Raw genomic sequence first — 15,505 nt, 5'->3', positions numbered from 1 at the left:
GAGTATAGCCAGGTGGACTGGGCTTTATGCCTCCAACGACTGCTCATAAATGCAGACCACCCTCATGCATTCACACATACACAGAGTGGGACAACTTTTTTCATTGGACTGATGCAAATCCAAATGCTTCTCTTAGCTTCCAAGTGATTCTGAGTTTTGTTATTCATGGTTATCGAAGCTGCAAATATTTTGTGACAGTGTTCTCGTGGCTTAACCAAACCAATGTAATACTAATCCAAAGCAAGTTCAACAGCAGATTCCAAATTGGAGTAGCCCATGTCCACAGTGAGATAGCACGAACCCTAGATCAGTAACCCTTGTATCGGTTATAATGAAAAACTGATAAGCTACATCCTAGCTGGACAAGAAGGAGATGTAGGGTTGCCAACACTTCTCACTGTGCCTGGATTAATCCTACTATTGGGGTGTAACATGCCATGAGAAAAGAAGGTTAAACAGTCATCTGAAATAAGGCCCACCGCTCCCCTCTGGGGCTTATTCAGTAGGCTGAGATCTGAGGTGCATGCTGAGGTCAGCGGTGCTGGTTGGCCTCATCCTGCTGATTGGAATTCCGTTGATAACAGCACTAATCAAGTGTTGTGCGAAAACTGAATGCAATTTGTCTCAGCCTTTATAAGAGTATCAAATCCAAGTGGCAGAGCAGTAGCATTTTGGTGGTTCCCCATTGTGCAAGAAATTACAAATTCACTGGTTATACAACATACATATTATCTTAGAATTCTGGAGGTCAGAAATCTGACATGGGTCTCACTTGGCTAAAGCCAAGGTGTTGATAGAGCTGCATTGTTTTTTGTAGGTTCTAGGGGAAAAATTGTTTCTTTAATCAGAGAGTGTTGGAAGAAGTTAGTTCCTTGAGGTTGTGGGATGGAGCTCCCTATTCCCTTGTTGGTTGTCACCGAAGAGACTTTCTCAGGTTCTAGACACTGACTGCAATCCTCGGTCTGCTGTCCTGTATATCTTAGGCTTATGGCCCCCTTCCTCCATCTTCAAAGATGGCAATAGTGGGTCAAGTCCCTCATGTTCTACATCTCTGATGAACACTCTTGCCTTACTTTTTCACATTTAAGGACCCCTGTGATTACATGGGCCCCATGGAGATATTCCAAGATAATCTCCCTATTTAATGTCAGCTAATTAGCAGTCTTAATTCCACCTGCAAATTTTCTTTTGCCATATAAAACAATACATTCCGAAATTCCAGGGGTAGAGTGTGGACATCTTTGGGGCCATTATTCTATCATTAGCATACAGTTATAAAAATGTAAACTTGGCCAAGAATATATAGGACTGATGGGTCAATTGTTGAAAGAGGCGGTTGACTATGACCCTGAACATCCCTGCACATCACTGCAGAATGCACTCTGAAGTAGCTAGTCACGTCGGTAGCTAAGTTGGTCAAGGTGACCACCACAAGGTGACTCCTTTACTGCTATTCAATCTCTAGGAAAGGGCATCTGGCTCAGCCCTCATGCTGCTGAGAGCATGTGGAGCCACCTCTGGTCCATACATCACCCAGTGGGACTTGGAGACAAGGGAACTAGCCCAACCATGCTGGTACTTCTGCCTTTTGCTGTGTTGTAACACTCTTGCTCTGATCCACTGAATTTTGTTGTCTACTTGCAGTACATGTGGAGTACTGGCAAATGGATCTGTTTATTAATCATTTCAGTGTATTGAATTGTGTCCCTAAAAAGATATGTCTAAGTCCTAACTCCAGGAACTATAAATGTGACCTTACTTGGAAACAGTCTTTAAGGATGTAATTAAGGATTTCAAGATGAGATCATCCTGGATTTAAGATGTGCTCTGAATGCAATGACTGATGCCCTTATAAGAAAAAGTCAGGAATATTTGAGAAACAGAAACATGGGGAAGAATGTCAGGCAAAGATGGAGGCAGAGATTGGGGGCCACAAGTCAAAGAATAATAGGAGTCACTGCAAGCTAGATGAGGCAGGCAAGGATTCTCCCCAAGAGTCCTTTGGAGGGAGAGAGGTGCTGTTGGTAACTTCATTTTGATTTTCTAGCCTGCATAACTGTGAGAGAATAAACTTCTGATGTTTAAGGAACAGGTTTGTGATGATTTGTTATGAGACCTCTAGTTGTTTTCCTTGGGAATCTTATTATTGCTTACTCCATGAACTTGACGTTCTTCCTTATAAAGAATACATACTTATATATTGCATATTGTTATCTCTATTACTCACTAAAATGTAATATCCACAAGGACAGGTTTCATTTGTTTGATTTACTCTCCATAGTACCTACAGGAGGAACTGGTGGCTTTTTTATGTTTAATAATGTTAAAGAGGATATAGCATCCTTCACATTCTTGCCAAAATTCAACTAAACTTTTGGGACGCCTGGGTGGCTCAGTCGGTTGAGCAGCTGTCTTTAGCTCAGGTCATGATCTTGGGGTCCTGGGATCGAGCCCCACGTTGGGCTCCCTGCTCAGTGGGGAGCCTGCTTCTCCCCCTCCCTCTGCTGCTCCCCCTCAGCTCATGCTATCTCTCTCTCTCGAATAAAATCTTTTTAAAAAAATTCCACTAAACTTTTGAAATACCCATAGCATCTTGGTAATTAAGACCTGTTATAAAACAAGAATGCAAGAGTATATACAAAGTTCACCACGGCAAACACTGAAGTTACTCTCTCACACATCTTGGAACCATAGATCTGAATAAACTACACTTACCTCAACACCATTTTTATTGGATAAACTGTATAATGATCTCACTTCACATCCACAAATACTAAGAGAATCATAACAAGGGCTTAAATAGGAAGTTTCCATTGGCACTAAGTTTGCAGCAGAGTTTTACTTCATAATGTGTGTCCCTAGAAGAATATAATAATTTTGAGGGGAACACAGTTCTGTATGTTGACTCTCCATAAATCCCAGATACTCACTACTATAATAAGGTGAATACTTTTTCTAGACACCACAATGCTGCTTCTGAATTTCCAAATTTTTAATAATTACTGAAATACACCTGGTAGCAATGTTTTTCAGCTTAGTATGGGTAAAAACAGATGACAAAGCTATATTTATTTCTCTTAGGTATTGCTATAAGAGGAACTAGCACTTCTGCTAACAAGACTGTGGCCAATATAATAAACTTTTCAATCCATCTTCAACTAGTGTGTATCCCTTCTAAATATTCATATATATATATATATATATATATATATATATATATATACTGAATAACCTAGTTTCATTAGCACTTTATATTAAGTGTTAATAACTAGTTGGGGAAATTATTTAAAATTATGACATTATAAGTAATAAACATATATCAGGGAATATAACTCTTCAAATAGGAGATAACTCTACAAAATACATTAGGGAATAGTTTTCTCCAACACGGATGTGAAAAAAAAAATCTATCCATATTCCACATGTGCTGTTCACCACACCTGTGTATGTAGACACGTTCATGCCATTCCCCTTTTATGTTTATATATAATAGATATTTGCTAGCTAAAAGCTAAATACCACATGCCTATCCTAATAATGATTAACAAACTCAGAGATCAAGTCCCTGTTTTTTCTTGAAACAAAGAAATTTTTTATTTAAACTACATTTTCCTTTGAAAATTGCCTTTTAAAAAGAATATATTTGCTATTATTATTGCAAAAAATAATTTTGATTTATTGGAAAACACATTTTTACTTATTGGAATTTATTGGAAACAATTCAAATTTTCTTTAATAGAGGAGAAAATTCATTGACACAAATAACTAAAAATCCCAGGGGTATCTTTTTTTATTATAAAGTTTTTATTTTAATGCCAGTATAGTTAACATACAGTGTTATATTTGTTTCAGTTGTACAATATAGTGATTCAACAACTTCCATACAACACTTGGTGCTCAATACAAGTGCCCTCCTTAATCCCCATCACCTATTTCACCCCCCCCCCCACCACCCCTCTGGTGACCATGAGTTCATTCTCTATAGTTAAGAGTCTGTTTCTTGGCTTATGTGTGTGTATATATATATATGCAATCAATTGATGGACCTTTGGGATCCTTCCATAATTTGGCTATTGTAAATAATCAAAACCACAATGAGACATCACCTCATACCTGTAAGAATGGCTAAAATCAAAACCACAAGAAACAACAAGTGTTGGCAAGGATGTGGAGAAAAAGGAACACTCATGCACTGTTGGTGGGAATGCAAACTGGTGCAGCCACTGTGGAAAACAGTATGGAGGTTCCTCAAAAGGTTAAAAATAGAACTACCATACAATCCAGTAATCTCACTACTGGGTATTTACCCAAAGAATATAAACCCACTAATTCAAAGGGATACATGCACCCCTATATTTATAGCACATTATTTACAGTTCTGAGGGGTATCTTAATCCAGGCTACGGCTTAAGCCCAAGAGGTTCATTATGTCTCCTGGTCAGGCCGCTCCCATGCCTCAACTCTCTTTCTCATGCAGCTCCCAGTGAAAGTATGATGCTTTTTACAGCTCTAAATCTTTATTTTCTTAGGTTTAATTTTAAAAGCAAGAAAGTGTGTCTCTTCAAGAAGTCTAAGCATCATTACATTTAATTGTCTCTGATGTGGTTACCTGTCCATACTAGCGTATGTGTCTGGAAAACTTAAATGTTTTGATCAGATAAACATGAATCATGTTTATTCATGTTATCATAAACATGAATCTACCCAACCTGAAGGCAGAGGTGGTATTAACCTTATCCAAAGGATGTGGCCTGAAATTTGGGGGTGGAGTTGATCGTAGAGGAAAAACAATGCCTGTTAAGTAGAAGCCAGGTGAATAGATGTTAGGGTTCCCCAAACAACAGCCACACACTGATAAGACAAAATGGATGCTGAATCTCCAAACACATCTATTTTTATGTTTTGCCTTCATAAAATAAATATTTAAGTGTAGATTTTATATCTTCTGATCTCAGATGACCAGATCATTATCCTAATAAAGAACCTTAGGAACTTCCTAATTAATTGTCTTTATCATCTTGGATTTATCAATATTTGGCCTATCACATTGTTATACTTTTCTTGTGTATATGTAGCTCTGCATATCTGTGTGTAATGGGGGGGATGTTTTATATATATATATTACATATATATAAAATAGGTATAGATGTAATATATATATATGAATTCTATAGTGTGCATATGGCAAATAAAATGGTGGGATATATTCTGACATAATAAGTGTCATGCTGTCCATATTCCACTTGACGATGAGATTTATTTTCAGATTGTATCCCAATAAAAATAACTCTATGTCTATGGTGAGGTGAACATTGATTAGAGTGTACAATGTTTGGAATAAAAAGAGATAAGGGTACAGAGCAAAATGTAGCCATTCTTAGATAAATAAGTAATCAACAAGTATTTTGCTGCAGATGTTAACAGAAGACTTCCAAAATAACAATTTGGTACAGGCTTAATCATTAAAGAAACTAAGCTGTATCATTAGCGTATACCAAGAATAATCTGAATTGATGGATAAAGTCCCTAAAACAACATAGAAAGGTACTTTAATTTCAGTGCAAAAAATTTGGACAGAAATGAACAACAGGATCTAAGGATAAAGCAACTAGTAAAGGTCATAACACGATAATTCCTTTAGCTACACAAACTAAGTATAGCCACCAGGTCCTTTGAGGGGAGTACTTAAAAGTCAATTTAGGAGCTCCCATGACTTCTTTTTTTGTGTGCTTTCCCCACGCTTTCCACAGCACCTGGACTTTTGCTAGCACACCTCCTCCCTTTGCTCACCAGCAGGCTTCAGATCAGTCCTTGGAGCTGCATCACCAAGCCAGGGACCTGTGAGGTAGTAGACACAGATTTTAGAGCCTCTGAACCTCAGCTTTCTTCCAAGTTATCTCTCCCCAACAGCCATTTTTCTCCTCTGCCCCACACACATAGAAGGATCTCAGAAAATTAGTAGATTTCACTTGTTTTCCCCAAACTTCACCTGAAGCAAATAAACCCCTGCACTCACTTGGTATGGAATGCTCTTATACCAGGCCTCTCCAGGTAATGACTTCCTTTCTCCTTTCTGATCTCATTCTGAATTGTCATTTCCCAGGAAGAAGCAATAACATAAATACCAATTTTCAGCATTTAACACAGTGGCCATTGTAGACTTTTGCTGATGATTTGATTTGACTGTAGGTTTTCTGAGGACGGCTGTTGTGTGTCTTGCCACCCTTATATCCCCCATCTATACTGAGTGTGTCTGAAATATAGACTGGCTATCTCAACATCTATTCCAGAGTTCTTCTAGTTTTCCCTCTTGAATTGCTCAACACCTACATTTTCTTGAATCTCTTACAGCTAGAGCTCCAGATATGCTTTAGATGCTGGAAAAGAAATGTGCTCAAGCAAGGTCTGAATTTGGAGCTGATCTCAGTGGGGGGAGAGTGGCAACAAGAAATTACAGAGCTGGCAAGTCCAGTCATAGGGTACCTTCTATCCCCATTTATAGCTCAGGCAGAGTGACCATGGGGACAGGGATGAAACAGTGTCATGGAACTCTATCTCTTCCTGATACCTTCTCTGAGGAACCCATTCTCTAGTGAGGCCTATTCTGTGGTGGTCCACCAGCGGTCATTCCTATACATCCAACATGGAGTTTGCCCCCCAAGTCCTAAGTCATCAGATTCCTTGTATTATATACCTTTCTGTTATTTATCTGTTTTGGGATACCTACAACCAAACTCTGAGTTCAGCAAATGTTTGTTGAATTAATCAATAAACAAATGAAAGAGTAGATGTCTCCTGGTTTAAAAATGCATTTTTTTACATATAATAGATGAGATACCTTACCTTTTATAAAATTATGTCTTAATATTCTTCTGTTTTTGAAAATGATATATTACAAACACATGAGATAAGTAATGGGATGAATAGCACCATCTGAAAATTCATATTGCCTCATCACAGGAAAAAACTGAAAACCTTTTTATCTAGTTTTGATAAAAAAATACTGATATTTCCTTTACAATCATTAAAAATAAAAACAAATGAATTTTATCATGCTAATAAGCAAAAAGTGGATAAGACAAACTTAATAAAAAGAATGAAAAAGGCATTCCTCATATGGTACAAGTTAAGCTAATAAGCAGTGACTCATTCAAATATAAAGGCCAGAAAACATTAAAACTCAGATAATTATCTGGAGAAAAGGACACATTTGGGCTTTAAAATTCTGTAAATCCAAATTTTCTTTCCTTTTTTCCTATTTGTATACAGACAAAGGACATAGTTCTAATTATGAAACACCCATTAATATGGCTAAAAATCATTCCAGCAACATCCACCCAAATCGAGCCACATAAACTTTCTTTGGGAGAAACTGAATTAATTCTATCTGGCTTAAGGTAGGCTAATTAATTTTAACTGGCTTAAGGTAAAATTATTCTTGTAATACAGACTCAGGCAGCTCATTATTTCTCCATATGCTACTGTTCTCCCACACCTGCTTCACCTTGGCACAGCAGAGCTCTCACTTTTCCCTGCTCTTTCCCCATGTTGTCAAGGACATGCCACCAAAACAGCCACCAATTTGCCTCCAGCACAGAGAACCAGATTTTCAAGCATTAGTGCAGTAGATTGGAAAATAAATTTCATTTGTAATGTTTATTTAAATTAACTATCAAGTATATAAGACATCCTTGAAAGTAATTTGAAATTGTCATTAACAAAAGATATTTATTGTATTCACTAAAGTTACACACACACACACACACACACACACATATTCTTCAATAATGCCAAATCGAAATAACCTAAAGTCATTTACAGTTATTACAAAGGGCAGTATAAGACATTTTGAAAACACCGTGTGTTGACTTGTGGTTTCCCAAGTTTTAGTGGACATAAAAATCATCTAGATACTTTTCTGGGGGGAGATTTTGGCTAAATCTACCAATATTTTATTTTTACTTATTTTTTGGCTGTGAATATAATTTTTTAAAATTTTTATTCAAGTTACAGTTAGATGACATACAGTGTAATATCAGTTTCAGGTGTACAATATGGTGATTCAACACTTTCCTACAACACCTGGTGCTCATCACCACAAGTGCCCTCCTTAATCCACATCACCTGTTTCATCTACACCCCCCACCTCCTCTCTGGTAACTATCAGTTTGTTCTCTGTAATTAAGAGTCTGTTTCTTGGTTTTCCTCTCTCTGTCTTTTCTTTCCCCTTATGCTCATTTGTTCTGTTTCTTAAATTCCATATATGAGTGAAATCATATGGTATTTGTCTTTCCGTGACTGATTTATTTCACTTAGCATCATACTTTCTAGCTCCTTCCATATCATTGCAAATGGCAAGATTTCATTCTTTTTATGGTTGAGTAATATTCCACTGTGTATATATACCATATTTTCCTTATCCATACAAGAGTGAATGGACACCTATCTACTTTTTAAAAAATACATACCTTCTTACTTCCCAAGTTACATGTCTATTAATTTAGAATTTTCATTTTCAGAAAGCACCCCATTTGGTACAGTAGGACCATGATCCACTTCAGGAAACACTGCTCCAGGAGATAAGAACATCTAATCTGTTTTTAAATTCCTTCTCTCTACCATGTGAATTCTGCTGAACATACAGGGAATAACATGATTTCAGAATACTAGAAAAGGAGCTGAATGTGAAATATGAATGTGATTTGTAATTATTCTTTCTTGATTCATATTACACTAAAATAGAACCACCTTCACACATGCACACATACACACATACAAGGAACTATGTAATGGAAAATTAAAGTTAGTTAAAAAGCAAAGAGATGATTGTTGCTGGTTACTGAAATATTGATGCTTCCTGCTCTGTTTTCCCAGAATTTAGAGAGAATTAGAAAGCCTGCCAAATGCTGTGGGGATTTAAATACCATTAAATTAAGCAAAATAAAATGATAGGGAAACAAAGTGATGGGATGGGCAGTAGCAGAGAAATATGAAATGAAAAATCTCTCAATGATACCAACAACCATATTAAATTTAACTGCATGAATTAAAAAGGAATAAATCCGGCAAGTGGAAAGAGTACACTAAGCTGTATCAGGAGCCAACAGCTATTTTAGTGAAAATAAACTGAAATTCTAAAGAAATATTACATTGTCCTCATGAACCCAAATTAGTGCTTTTATTTAAACCTAGTAGATAACTTTTGGAAAACATAAAAGGATAATGGAATTTTGGTGCTGGAAGAATCTCAGCTATTTATTCCAGACTCTTTTCTTAAAAATAAGAAAACTAAAGCACAGAGTATTATTCAGCCAAAATATTGAGCACGAACTAGGATAAGAATTTTATTCTTTCATTCTCTAACCTCTGGTCCCATTTTCCTGTTATAGATTTGTTAAATCACACATTTGGCAGTTACCACTTTCACTGAATAATAATGTGGATGCTCTTTGGAGTCTCTTTTGTAAATCCACTAATTCCATTCATGAGGACTCTGCTGTCAGACCTAATCAGCTCCCCAAAGCACCAGCTCCGAATACCACCACATTTGCAATAAGGTATCAACATATGAACTTTGGAGGGACAACAAATTCAGCAGTTCTCAATATTCCCAAAAGTCATCTACAGATTCAATGGAGTCCCTATCCAAAGCCCTATTGCATTTTTTTTTTTTTTACAGAAAAAGAAAAGCTGATCTTCAAATTCAGAGGGAATTTCAATTGGCTCCAAATATCCAAAATGATAATGAAGAAGAAGAAGAAATTTGGAGGAGTCCTATTTCTTGATTTCAAAATTTATCACAAAGGTACAGTAATCAAAACAATGTGGTACTGGCATAATGGTAACCATGTGGACCAATGGAATGAAACTGAGCCCCCAGAAATAAGCCCATACATCTGTAAACTAATGATTTGCAACAAAGGTACCAGGACAACTGATTTGGAAAAATATAGTCTCTTCAACAAATGGTGCTGAAGCAACTGGGTAGCCATATGTAAAATAATGAAGTTCGATTCCTATCTTATATTATAGGTGTATAAATTAACTCAAAATAGGTCAATGACTTAAATATAACAGGTTAAACTATAACAGCCTTAGAAGAAAACATAGGGGTTAAATCTTCACAACCTTGGCTTTAGCAATCAACTCTTAGAAAGGAAACTTTAAAAAGAACAGACAACAAAAGAAAAAGAGATACACTGGATTTTATCAAAATTAAAACTGCATACATCAGAAGACATTCCCAAGGAAGTGAAAAGACAACCCAAAGAATGGTAGAAAATGCTGGGAAATCAAATATCTGATAAGGATTTAATATCCAGAATACAAAAATAACTCTTACAACTCAGCAACAGAAAGGCAAACAACCTTATGTTTAAAAAAAAGGGGTAAAGAGCTTGAATAGACATTTCTCCAATAAAGATATATAAGGCACATGGAAGGATTTTTAAATCACCAGTCATGAGGGAAATGCAAATCAAAAGCACCATAAGATACCACACTACACACCCACTAGGATGATATAATTTTAAAAAGGCAAAACAAAAACCAAAAAAGAACAAGTGTTTCTGAGGATATGGAGAGCCAGGATCGCTCATACACTGTGATAGGAGTGTTAACGGTTCCGCCACTGTGGGGGAAAAACTCACTGGTTCCTTCAAACATTAAATATAGTACCACCATATGACCCTGAAATTCTACTCCTAGTTATGTACCTAAAATAATTGAAAGCAAATGATGAAAACAACCCAAGTGTCCTCATTGGCACATAAGTGGATGAACAAATTGTTGTATACCCATAGAATTACGGTGCAACCAAAAGGAAAACGAAGTATGGATATACACACGAACCTTGAACACCCCATATTTAAGTTAAAAAAGCCAGACACAGAAAATTACAGGTTGTATGATCCCGCTCATATGAAATATCCAGAACAGGTAAGTCCATAGAGAGAGAGCAGACTTGCGGTTGCTGGAGCTTCAGGGGAGTGAGGGATGGGGAACTGCTGTATAATGCTTACTGGGTTTCCATCGGGAATGATGAAAATGTTCTGGAATCAGTTAGAGGTGGTAGTTGTACAACATCGTGAATGTACTAAATACTACTAGGTTATTCATTTTGAAATATTTAATTTATGTAATATAATTTCACTTTAAGAAAAAGGAAAAGGAAAAGAAAAACAAAATAGTGGATGTTTCAGACCTATGGGTTTTTCCCTCATCTTACAGTTTTATTTTTAATTTGAATTTTAGCTTTAGTTTTAAAGAAGTATTATAACCATAGTGTTTCATCATTTTAAATAAGAAACTAAACATTATTTTTTATCATTGCTTTAAATCAAGCTAATATAAATCCACCGATAACAGCTATGTGAACTGCCAATCATTTTGTAATAATATAGTGGATTATTAGTAGTACACTAGACATATCAAACACAAAATGATATAATTTCATATCTGAATGTCACAATTTGTATTATAAAATTTCACGAAGTTCTAAATCTGCAAAATATAAGTGACCTAAAGTGTCAAAATTTGCATCTTGGTTTTAATTGGCTATCAGATTAAATATCATTGATCTGGTATACAGGAAAGAGATTTGTAAAGATATTATAAGCCTCCAACAACCTTATAGACCTCACTGCCCTCTAACATAGAATAAAAGGAAAGTAAAAGAATTAAAGATAAATCAAAATATACAATGATATTTAAATAATGAAAATGGAACATAAAGTTATTTACTCATTTGATACACATTTAAGAAGGTGTGCCAAACACCATAGTAGGGGTTGGGATTTACTGTTCATAATTTTAATTTAATAAATTATGACAGGGGCACCTGGGTGGCTCAGTCAGTTAAGCGTCTGCTTTCGGCTCAGGTCATGATCCCAGGGGTCCTGGGATGGAGCCCCGCATTGGGCTCCCTGCTCAGTGGGGAGCCTGCTTCTTCCTCTCCCTCTGCTGCTCCCCCTGCTTGTGCTCTGAGTCAAATAAATAAAATCTTTAAAAAATAATAATAATAAGCTATGACAACATTTGTGTTTTATAAAAAAAAGTGAAATCCCACCCAGTGATAATATATTCCTAGAAACGAGGCTTCATATATATAAAATCTTACTTGTGTACCTATTCTCCAGTGGAGAATCACAAAACAGAAAGAAAAAATAAAACCCCTATTTTAGAGTTTATTTATAAAAATCAATTTGTTGTATGCATGCGTATGTGTGTTTGTGTGCAGCATGCGTGTATTTAAGGATGAGTGAGGGCAGTCATATTAGAGAAAATGTCACCCTATTGTGTAGTAAACTGATTTATTTCAATCCAGTAGGAACTTTCAGTAGATACCTCCTTATGACATTCATAAACAGTACTTAAGAGTCTATCTCTGGTAACTTCAGAAATTCTTGGGGAAAAGAACACTGTTCTGCTCAACCCACACAATCCCATGGACTTTTGTTAAAATGTGTACAAAATCATGGATGCATTTCTAAGTTTTATGAAATAACTAAATTATCAATTCATAAAAGACACCCACGTGTAGCTTAGTGTTTTGCTACAAGGAGGGCATTCTTCAAAATGAATTATTTTAATTTTTTTTGAATTATTTTAATTTTTATACACAAAATATATTCCACATATGAAAGGGTTAAAAACTGCCATATATCCAAAATTCTCTACCGTAATACACAGTTTTACTGATCACCATATTGAAAATTAAAATTTCTATTATAGCTCAGGAAGCAAAGCTATGTAAGAACAGTTAAAGAAAAACATGAAAGCACCCTATCTAATAACATCAAATTATGTTATTCCATATTTAAATTATTACTATTTTATAACAGTTTAAGAATAGATATTATTTTTCTTAAATTAGTCAATAATTTTATGAGCAAATATTTTGAAAGAGAAATGTGAATGAGGAAAAGTTAACAAATCCATAGGTTTGCTTGCGAAACCTCTGAATGAAAATATCTCTGAGGGTAAAGTTACTAAACAAAATAAATATGTCATTCCCACTCAAGGAATGGACACTGTCAGAAAAGTCAATTCATTAGGAATTGACTTTGATGGCCTTTCCACTCTTAGATTAATTCATCATTTTCCTGAGACACATCAATTACCACTCTGTCACATTAACTTTCTGAAAATGACCCATAGTGTGACCTGAAGGAAGGGATTCAGTCGCCAGAATGATTTAAGAAAATAAGCCTCCAAAAAACTTCATGAGAGGCATGCTGACTAGCTCGTGGGGCTTTACCCAGTAGAATACTGACCCCTTTTTCCAATAACCTTTCTCTTTAAGAAGTATTATTTGGAATGGAGAATACATATACTGCATATCAGCAGAACTGACGCTTTCCAAGTACAAAAATCTGTCTCACTTTGATAAAGTAAATAAAGTAAATGAGCATTTATAGGATAGGAATCATACTTAGGAAAATGGTTGGGAATTACAATCCTACTTTTCTCCATTACAGCAAAATCAGGACATATTTTGATAAGTATCAGCTTATATGTGTTTGTTCCCATTGTGGTTATTTTGTTATGTCTTCTCACTTTATAGTGGGCACACACCATTTTTCCCTTCTTTGTCCCTCATTTGTCTTCTCTTTTCCTCTTCTCCTTATCTCTTTTCTCTGTCCTCCTAAAAGTTCCTAGAAGGAACAAAAGCTCAGAAAGAGATTAGAATTCGTGAAGTCCTTAAAGTTTCCTTTTCTTTTTCTTTTCACCAAGCCCTGGTAAAGATGTTCTTTTCTTAATCACATGATTTACCAGTTGTCTTGATACTTCCTTCTCTCTGTGTCTCTTGTAGGCATGGCCCCACCTCTCAAATGTTCATACTGATGAGTAATTTTCCAGTCTATTCATTAAGAGTTCAGGTGTACTGCTCGGTTTTTTTTAATTGTAAAAGATTTGATGCACATGTAGCTTCAACATAGGACATAAAAACAACCACAAGATGGAGATTCATGTGATGAGATCATTCGTGTTAAGGAGAATCTTTATCTTTAAATTAACAGTACAATTTATTTTATTATTCTAAAAGATTTTATTTATTTGAGAGAGAGAGAGTGTGTGCACGGGGATGGGGAGGTGCGGGTAGAGAAGCAGACTCCACAGGCAGTCCGATGCGGGGTTCCATCCCAGGACCCCAAGATTATGACCTAAGCCAAAGCTAGGTGCTTAACCAACTGAGCCACCCACGTGCCCCAATAGTGCCATTTAAAATGAAAAGATACTTTCTTTAAAAATTTATTCCCTATAATACTAAAGCCAAAAAAATGCAAAAATATATGCAAAATATAGCACTATATATTTCAAATATACAGGTGAAATTCTTCCCCTCTTGCATAAGCAAGAATTTATAAAAAAATTCATTGAACAGAGAATGCTAAAATTCAACAAATTAACACAATTTATTGATTTGTAGATTTCTGTGAATAGCAATTTTGTGTCTGTCACAGACACTTATTAAATGTGATTAGATATAAAGATAACATAAGAGACTTTACACCTCTTTTAGAGAGTGATAATTAAGTGGTTATTGTTTTGTCACATGTCAGCACCTATTTCCAGGGTCACTCATATATAGAAATTATATTCACATAGATATATGCTGCTTCTATATGGTAATTACATACCTATGTACACATGATACTCCTACAGGATACTTACATGCATAATTTACATACATATAAATTAGTTTTTATTAAAATAATGTTAAAATTACAATTTGACTTCATGTTATAATAAAATCCACAGTATTCTCTGGACTTAGGCATGTTTTATATGCAGCTTGGTTCATTTGGCATTTGGGGACATCTGCATCTTGATCCTAATGGGGATCTCTGTGGCACCAAGGATTCTGACCTGCAGCTGCTCTATAAGTAATTATTTTGGTTCAGGTAGTGAGTCTGAATTCTTAATGAAGAGCATAAGAATCATCAACACCTCTTCCTGGTCATCAAGAAAATATATACTTAAGGAATAGTTTTCTGGCTGATAAACACATCCACTTTTTTGGTCAGACCTTCCAGAATCTTCAGTTTCCAAATTCTGTTTATTTCTTAGCTGAAGAACTGCACTTGTCCCAAAGAGCCCAGGTCTGGACTCTGTGCCCTGTTGACAGGACATGCCAACTGACATATATGCCAGTTCCAAACAGTTCCCAATCGACCCTTATATTTCCTAACTGACACACTTTATATTATAACATTTTGATGTAACTAGATAGGAATCAAAATGAAATAGAATGACTTGTTTCCTCTGTATTCCCATTCTATTTTATTGGCAATCATTATGATATACTACTGATAATAATTTATGTGTTTATCTCCCTATATAGACTTTAAGCCCAGGCTGGGCAGGGATATGATTCATTAATCTTCACATCACTCAGCTTCTACAACAGTGATGGACACAGAGTGTTATATAAAGGCTTGTTCTGTTCAAGTGAGTCAAATGCAAGCAGGTATTTTGATGATCAAAACTTGTTTCATGATTG

The 15,505-nt window shown here is 35.7% G+C and overlaps 1 protein-coding gene across 4 annotated transcripts in view; it reads right to left on the bottom strand.

The window, feature by feature from the left end:
* Positions 1-4,252: 4,252 nt before the first annotated feature.
* The window catches only part of CCDC102B (coiled-coil domain containing 102B), a 188,548-nt gene continuing 177,295 nt past the window's right edge, over positions 4,253-15,505 (bottom strand). For all 4 annotated transcript variants that reach the window (XM_027575760.1, XM_027575762.2, XM_027575761.1 and 1 more), the window contains one exon: positions 4,253-5,838. In XM_027575760.1, coding sequence (XP_027431561.1) covers positions 5,800-5,838 — 39 coding nt within the window. In that variant the 3' untranslated portion in view covers positions 4,253-5,799. The remainder of the gene's footprint in view (positions 5,839-15,505) is intronic.

Source organism: Zalophus californianus, chromosome 14, assembly GCF_009762305.2.
Source record: "Zalophus californianus isolate mZalCal1 chromosome 14, mZalCal1.pri.v2, whole genome shotgun sequence".
Classification (NCBI taxonomy): domain Eukaryota; kingdom Metazoa; phylum Chordata; class Mammalia; order Carnivora; family Otariidae; genus Zalophus; species Zalophus californianus.
Note: the sequence above shows the minus strand (reverse complement) of the source record. Positions and strands in the feature narration are given on the sequence as shown.